General features: G+C 34.0%; 1 protein-coding gene across 3 annotated transcripts in view; it reads right to left on the reverse strand.

The window, feature by feature from the left end:
* The window catches only part of CEP290 (centrosomal protein 290kDa), a 116,263-nt gene that overhangs the window by 5,212 nt on the left and 102,352 nt on the right, over positions 1 to 8,699 (reverse strand). For all 3 annotated transcript variants that reach the window (XM_014544593.1, XM_014544591.1, XM_014544592.1), the window contains 7 exons: positions 8,007 to 8,093; positions 6,427 to 6,591; positions 5,762 to 5,884; positions 4,465 to 4,637; positions 3,017 to 3,158; positions 1,603 to 1,676; positions 925 to 1,019 (listed from right to left, as the gene is read on the reverse strand). In XM_014544593.1, coding sequence (XP_014400079.1) covers positions 925 to 1,019; positions 1,603 to 1,676; positions 3,017 to 3,158; positions 4,465 to 4,637; positions 5,762 to 5,884; positions 6,427 to 6,591; positions 8,007 to 8,093 — 859 coding nt within the window. The remainder of the gene's footprint in view (positions 1 to 924; positions 1,020 to 1,602; positions 1,677 to 3,016; positions 3,159 to 4,464; positions 4,638 to 5,761; positions 5,885 to 6,426; positions 6,592 to 8,006; positions 8,094 to 8,699) is intronic.

Below are 8,699 nucleotides of genomic sequence, written 5' to 3' on the forward strand. Positions count from 1 at the left end.
TAATCTATACCTATATCTAAACATATACATATATCTCAGATTATAATCTTAAATCATGGAAACATTCTGGTAGATTCTTTTTGCAAAAGAGAAAAGGTTTAGAAGTGCCAAGTGGCTTTCCTGAGGCTGCCCCACTACCCAGTGTGAGAGTTGGGATTCAAACCTAGTCCAGCTGGCCCCAGAACCTTAGCTTCTGGCCCTAAACTGCACTGCCCCCTACTGTCTCCATCCTCTGGTCATCTCTGTATGAAAGCTGAATAAGAATGTAGAGCATCACCTTGTTGGATCTCATCTGGGAAAGTGTGGGTCTGACATTTTTTACTACTCTGTTTTCACAACATACCTTGAGTACTGATTTTGGGGTTACAAATACATTTTAGTGAGTAAGTGAACTCAGAAATACAGAATCTGCAAATAATAAGTATCAACTATTCACTGTGTGTGTATGTGCATATATATATAAGCACAAAAGAATAGGGGAATGACTAGTAGTCACTTTTGAATGAGAAAAGAAGGGGGTAGAAGGATAGACATTACTTTGTTAAAGGAAAAAAAGAATATTTTTACTTATACATGCAGTTTATGTAGTTTTTAAATTAACAAGATTACAATAACATATAGAAAAACATGTTCAGAGTGTTTAAAACCATTCAAAACTGGAAGCAACAATCATCACTCAGCACTGTATCCTGATTAAATCTGTAACACCAAATGGAACACAATGAGAAAAACATTTAAGTACTTGCTAAGGGCTCGATGGGAATAATATTACATGGAGGAAGAGATAGCTCCACAAAACTTACATTGGGATTTGACTTTATAGGAAGAAAGTTATCAGAAACCTGTGAACAAACAAAAAATGCAAACCCTAATTCAAAACGCCAGTTACCTAACATGCTATAAGTATGCTATAAAATACATTACCATGTAAGGTGCTCTCAGCTCCGCCTTGGTCTTTGTGTACTTCTGTCTGATGGATTAATTCTTCTTTTTCTTTTTCCAGCTTACTATTAGCTAATCTAGAGCACAATGGTAATGTTATTAAAAAAACAAACAAACCAAAAACACTGTTCCACAAAATATATGGCATTTCCTATGAACCATAATGTACAGTGCTTAGAACTCACTGATATTTATAAAGGTATTCATTTACTTTCCCTGCTGCAATATTACGATTCTTAAAGAAAGATCATGGAATCAAAAGTCTTCATGTTTTTCTTAACATCTGACCTGATGTTATTTTCAAGAGATGTTTTCCTACTGGAAGAGCTCCTGAGAGCAGGCTACTCAGAACCCGGGAAGTAAAGGCTCCCGCCCCCCCGCCTCTTTCGTTAGTATTTGCCTCTGAAAAGTTAAGGTCTGTGCTACTAAGAAAGTTTAAACTACATTACAAACAATACTTATATTAGGACCTGGTTTACCGTGATTTTTCTCCCAGCATCTATTATATAAAAGATAGAATGATTGGAATTAGGAGGATAAAATAAGGCTGATAAGCCTCTTAGATAGCAAGGTTGAAAATCTTTACTCTCTAGATATAGTAAACCTGGTTAAATAAAAAGGTAAAAAAGAAAAGAGTTGTCATATGAAGAGATAACGTACCTAAGAACTTGAAGCTCCCTTTGAAGGCCTTGCTTTGTTTCAGCACCTTCAGGAATATGTTTGAGAATCTCAATCTTTGGGCATAATGAAAAGTTAGAAAACAAAGTTAGACATGAAAATGAGATTTTATAAAGATATATTTTCAATAAAGCATAATATTAAAAGTTGGGTTTTTAAAAGCACAGACAAGCATGCATCCATCATGTTCTACTCAGTGTTCATTCAACAATTACTTATTAACTACTACATGCCAAGCATTGTCCAAGGCATAGAGGACACAGAGTGAAAAAAGCAGGCAAAGTCCCTTGCTCCATGTTCCCATGGTCCTTATATTTTTAGTGAGGAAAGACAATGAGTGTGTACTGTGAGGGGATAACAGTACCAGATGGAAAATAATCCAGGGTAAGAGAATAAAGAGTGATGGAAGGTACTATAGGGTTAGGGACGGTCTAAGCCTCCATTTCAACAGAGATGTGAGCTATAGGAATATTTGGGTAAACCTTACTTGAAACAACAGCAAGGCCCTGAAGCTTGAATGAATTTGGTTTGTTCAAAGGACTGAAAGGTCAATGTGGCTAGAACACTGTGGATGAAGGGAAGGTAAAGAGGAGGCTAAAGAGGAAAGCAGATGCCAGACCATGTAGGTCCTTTCAGGCTATGAGAAGAACTTTACAATTTTACTCCAGGATAATGGGGAACCATTGGAAGATTCTACGGATGGAACTGCTATATTTGCTTTATGCTTCAAAAGGATTACTTGGAAACTATGTGGAAAAAATAGACCAGGGAAGGGAGAAGGCGAAACAAGGCAAGAGTAGAAGCAGGGAGACCAGTTAGGACAGTGATGGCGAACCTTTTGAGCTCGGCGTGTCAGCATTTTGAAAAACCCTAACTTAACTCTGGTGCTGTGTCACATATAGAAATTTTTTGATATTTGCAACCATAGTAAAACAAAGACTTATATTTTTGATATTTATTTTATATATTTAAATGCCATTTAACAAAGAAAAATCAACCAAAAAAATGAGTTCGCCTGTCACCTCTGACATGCGTGTCATAGGTTCACCATCACTGAGTTAGGAGATTATGAGAATAGTTCAGGTGTGCTAGAACAGCTTGGACTAGCCTGGCAGTGTTAGAGGTGTTGAGACATTGTCAGATTTGGGGTAGATTTTGAAAACTGAGCTAACATGATTTATGAAAAAGATATGAGGTGTGTGGGGAAAAAAAGGAGCTGATGATCTAAGGTTTGGGGCTTAAACAAATGGGTGAATGATGGTGTCATTCTCTTAGATGGGCCTTCCAGGGTAGGAATTAGTCAAGAGTTCATTTTTAGCTATATTAGACAATATCAAGGAGGGGCTTGATATATAATACATTATTTTATCATGTAAATAAAAATTACATTACTTGCCTGTTGCTCAAGGTCTTCGGTGTATTTCTTAACTTTTTGTTCCCTCTTTGTTGCTTGTCTTACAAGCTGTTTAAGATCAGTAAGGCTTTGTGCTTTTTTGGCAATATCAGTTTCCAATTCTTTCAATTTGGTTTCATACATCCTAAAAGTATAAAGGAAAATAATAGGTGTACACATGGAAAATAATTTCATTGATTTAAGACAGTTCAAATTATTGCACTAAAAATAACAAAGAATATCTTATTATACTGTTTCTTTAAGTCAAACCTTTTGCTACCTATTTATTTAGCATTAGCTGACAGTAAGTACTCATAACTAACAGACAGGCCAATTAAAAAAGAGAAGTTAGGTTTTCCCAAGGTTATAAATAAAGGTGGAGCTTGAATTTGATCACTGTAAATATTAAATATATTTTTCAGTCACAAAACAAAAAATTAAAAGTAAAATTCATTAGAATATCAAATACTATATTCTTGGATATTCCTTTTTTAAAAATATGTTTTTATTGATTTCAGAGAAAGGAAGGGAAAGTGAGAGAAAGATAGACACATTGATGAAAGAGAAACATAGATTAGATGCCTCCTTCACACTCCCTACTAGGGATCCAGCCTGCAGCCCACGCATGTGCCTTGATCGAGAATCGAACCAGCAACCTCCGGGTGCATGGGACTACACTCAATCCACTGAGCTGTACCGGCTGGGCTGTTGGATAATCTTATGAATATAGTTAAAGATCACAAGTTAAAGCATTTCATAGACACACACACACACACACACACACACACACACACACACACACACCAAAAAGGTATCCAGGTAGAACAAAATCAAAAGGACACAGGACACTGCTGGGAGAAGAGAGAGAATGTGCAAAAGCATGATGAGTGAAATGGCCTATGATGGGGAGGGATGAAGCTTGTAGAAAAGGTTCACGGAGTAGGAGAAAAGCAAGTGAAAGGGAGCAGAGGCCAGTGAGACACTACAGCGGTTGCTGAATTCATCTGTTGGGGTTATTTGAAGAACAAGTTGCACAGAATACAATGCCAAAATGACAGCCCGGCCCAGAACCAGTGTGCCACAGGTTGTGACAAAACGGCTCAATTATGCCTGGCTTATACTTGAGTAAGCTGGACAAAAGCAGTGCCCAGGAGGAGCTGGCACAGGAGTCTAGGCACCTGGCTGACAGCAGCTTCCACATGCCCATCCAGCTCCAGGAGCTCAGCCCAGCTCAGCTCTGCTCTGTCCCAGGCCCTGCCACCCAAATTAGTTGAAGGAAGAAAAAGACTCTGGCAATGCTAGGATCAAAAAAGAATAAGTATCATGTTAAAACAAACCACCGAACAGTTCATCAGGAAAGAACTAAGTGAATCAGAATAGTGTCATATTCTTTTAAAATGGCAAAATTAGAACTAATTCAACTGTGTTAGTTTTAGACTACTTATTCGTACCTTGTAACAACAATTGATTTCCAGCTCTTGCTGTCAGCACCCTCGAGCTGTGGACCTCTACTTTCCGCCAACTGTAACCTCTTTCCCGTCTCTTCTAGCTGAACTGTCATCTTCTCATTCAATATCTCTAAGTTATTCTTGGCTATCCGCAATTTCTCTGCAGCTTCAGTTTCCTGTCATTAAGAGCTAATTAGTATATTATGACAAAATGTCACACTGTTGTCACAGATGCAATATATTCAAAATGATCACTATAAATTAGAAAATAAAAATAATCTGGAGTTCTAAATGCTGATTAAAATTCCAATAAAAATCCCATGTTTCTTTAACTCTAAAACAGCAATATAATCAGAATAATGAGAACAACAGATCACTTAAATGGGGTTAGAAAAATATATTTACAAGTATTTAATTCTAGTGGCTACTCTAAATTTGTCATTTTGTTTGGTTACTTTAAGTTTGTCATCGTTGTCTATAATACTTACAGAATAATGGATAGTTTATGTCTTTACACATTAAAAATATGTTTTGTTTTGACTCTAATTGAGAGACCTACCCATATGCATATATTATGTTTAAGTACCACAGATTATTTCCATTATTAAACACCCATGTTCAAAGAACAGCATCACTCTGAAGATTCGACTTTGGGTGGTAGATACACAGTGCAATATACAGATCTTAGTAACACAGAAACCCACACCTGAAACTTATATGATCATGTTAACCAATATCACCCCAATAAATTTAATAAAAAAGGGAAACATTAAAAATACTAATTTCAATTTATTCACTAGATCATCCATATAAATAATAATACCTACTTGTTCGGGCAAAGAATATATTTTGCTACTTCGAAAGGAATCTTACTGTTCATTTAAGAAAACAGTTTCAGATACATCTTATTGCACAGTAGGCATTGTTCTAAGTCATGTGTATAAAAAGTCACTCACTTAAACCCTACAGCAGCTCTGTAAAACAGATATACTTATTATTCCCAACTTTACAGATGAGGAAACTAGGGATATAGGTTAGTAGCTTCACCTAGTTACCATGGCTAATAAATGACAGAGCTAAGATTTAAATCCCAGCTTCTACATTATACTGCCTCTTAATTTATTAAGTTTTTATTTTCAACATTCCTCATGATGAAAGGATGGCAAAAATAAAAACATAATTCACAGAAGCCTTAGTAACTACTTTGAATAAACATGTCATCAACTTTTTTCATTCAGTTTTTCCAAGATGTATTAGTTAATTAACATAAAGTAATTATAATCCCTAATGAAAGTCATACTTTTTTAAGTTCTTTACGAAGACGTTCATTTTCAGCAACAATTTTCTCTGTGCCTTTGGTCTTGGATTCATAGTGCATGCTCAACTGTCGTCCAAGATGAGCTTTAAGTTTTTCTAATTCAGCCTAGCAATAAAAAAATAGCTGTACATTAAAACAATGAAATACAGTAAAAGATGATCTTATAAACTTATCAAACTTAATTCAAGTAGTTGCAAAGATAATATTTGACATAATTATAATTAAAGTCTTCTATCTAATACTAGTCATCTACAGCATAGGTTCCCAACCCTGCTTATACACACTAGAATGAACTGATGACTTGAAAAATTTTAAATCACAATACCTATGGTAGCACCCACCCCAGAGGAATCTAATCAATCCCAGGATGGGGACTTAGGCATCTATATTTTTGAAAATAGATGCAGGTAATTAATTTTATGCTGCCAGAATAAGAATCATTGGTCTTGAAATAATAAAATGATCAAGTAGTTATTCTAAATACCCCTAGTCTTATTTCCAGTAAGCTTTTCTGTATGTGCAAAATATCTCCTGCAGTCATTAAAGCCATTTATGTAGATGGAATATATTTAAAATTTTCCTTTAAAAATTAATAAAAATTATAATAGTAAAATATTCCATACAAATGATCATATTTAAAATATTACCTTCAACTTTTCATTTTCCTGCTCAATATTAGCCATTTTTTCACTGGTCAGTATTCCTGATGCTTTTTTCAACTGTTCATTTTCTCTTTGGACTTTTTCAACTACTTTTTTCATTAAACCAATGGTTTTTTCTAGTTCTGGGATTGTCTTTCCACTTCTGCCGGACTACAAAAGAATATATTAACTTTCAATTAAGTTAAATATTTTAGAGAATATAATATAAAGTAATAATAACATACCAAGCTCATTATTATATTCATATTATTGATTTCTAACATTTGAAGCCAAAGATTATATTATTTCAATTTAACATTATAATAACCCTCTGAGAATTATAATTCTCATTTTACATACAAGAAAATTAAGAGTCAAAGATTTGATATTCCTAAAGTCATGCAGCTGTTAAGTAACAGCTTAAATACTCTATCCTTGATGTCTGTTCCAAATAAATAAACATAAGAACCTAAATATTCTATTTAGCTAATGTTCATTACAATATACCAGTTCTCTTTATATTTGATAACCCCCAACCCCCCACACATATTGTCTTTAAAGAGCTCATAAGTTATCAAATTTGAATTGCAGCATAACAAAGATGATTTTCTTTAAGAATAACCATTGACTAGAAATTCAGTTTCTGACTAATAGAAGAGATAGCTGAAATTAAAAACCTGGTGTAAAGTTATCAAAAAAGCTGGGTGAGCAATTAATAAGTTTAACTGCTTATAATTTAAAGTAAAAAGTTTTTTAATAGCCAAGTAAAATAATCTGCTTACTTGTTTGGCATTTTATGCAGTATTCACACTGTAATAAATAACCCTAAAATATAAACTTTTACATAATTTCAATACTGTATACTTTCATAATTAACTTAGAAAAGGTTAAATTAACAAATAGATTTTTATTGATGAAATGAATGTTGCTGACTGCCAACAGATATTTGTCTGAATACTTTTGTAATGACATTAAATATTTTTATCAAATCTATCATATATTTAATATTATTACTTGACAAAGTTTTTGTCCATTATGATTGCTTCCACTTGTACCAGTTAACAACATATCAACAGGGGGTTAAATATTTGGTCTTGACCTCATAGGCAACATTTATTTATTGTAAAAGGTGAATACAAAATACATGGAAAGAAAAAAGCAATAATACAAAAAAAATTTGGGAAACATGTTTACAGAGCATTATACTAAGAAGTTGCCGTGGACATCATAAAATAATTACAAAATGTTAGAATTGGACCAAGGAGCACTTAGTAGTTACCTTAATGAACAAAAGGATGATTCCTGAAAGTTAAATGTTTTCAAGGTGTGGAGAGATGTGCAACAAAAAAAGAGATGAAGTGGAGTACAAGTGAAATAAAATGCATGTAAGGTGTGACAGATGATAAAACATTAACTTGAAACACAGAAAAGCTTAATAATGTTTTATATTGTAGATGCAGCAGAATAAAAACTGAAACTGTAAACTAGTAAAGGCATATCACTGCTGTTAGGACATATCCATACTTACTTTTTCATTTCCACTTCTGAAACCAAAACAAATATATGGCATATTCTCCCAAACTTACCCCTCTAACATGGCCAAGTTTCCGCTCAACTTCTGCTTTTTCTTTTTTAAGAAATTCACACATTTCCTTCAAATCTCTTACTTGATTCTGTAAGATTAAAAGCAAACATGTAACAATTTAACACAGCTACGGCAATTGGAAAGAACTAGCAATCTGAACTAGCAATCGCTATAAATGAATAGCCAAACTCAACTAGTGGGTCTCTAGCAACAAAAATGATTTTGAACTAATACATATGTTGAATTAAAGTGTATAAATACAGTGTATTATGTATATGAATTTCAAGAACTATTTTTGCCTTAATGTACAATATAAATTTGAGTTTAGGACCCTGATTTTAAATGTCCCATAAATTACATATGTAAATCCATTTGGTATAGAGCAGCAGTTCTCAACCTGTGGGTCGTGACCTCTTTGGGGTCGAACGACCCTTTCACAGGGGTCACTAAAGACCATCGGAAAACACATATATAATTACATATTGTTTTTGTGATTAATCACTATGCTTTAATTATGTTCAATTTGTAACAATGAAAATACATCCTGCATATCAGATATTTACATTACGATTCATAACAGTAGCAAAATTACAGTTATGAAGTAGCAACGAAAATAATTTTATGGTTGGGGGTCACCACAACATGAGGAACTGTATTAAAGGGTCGCAGCATTAAGAAGGTTGAGAACCACTGC

This window comes from Myotis brandtii, unplaced genomic scaffold (genome assembly GCF_000412655.1).
Source record: "Myotis brandtii unplaced genomic scaffold, ASM41265v1 scaffold371, whole genome shotgun sequence".
NCBI lineage: Eukaryota > Metazoa > Chordata > Mammalia > Chiroptera > Vespertilionidae > Myotis > Myotis brandtii.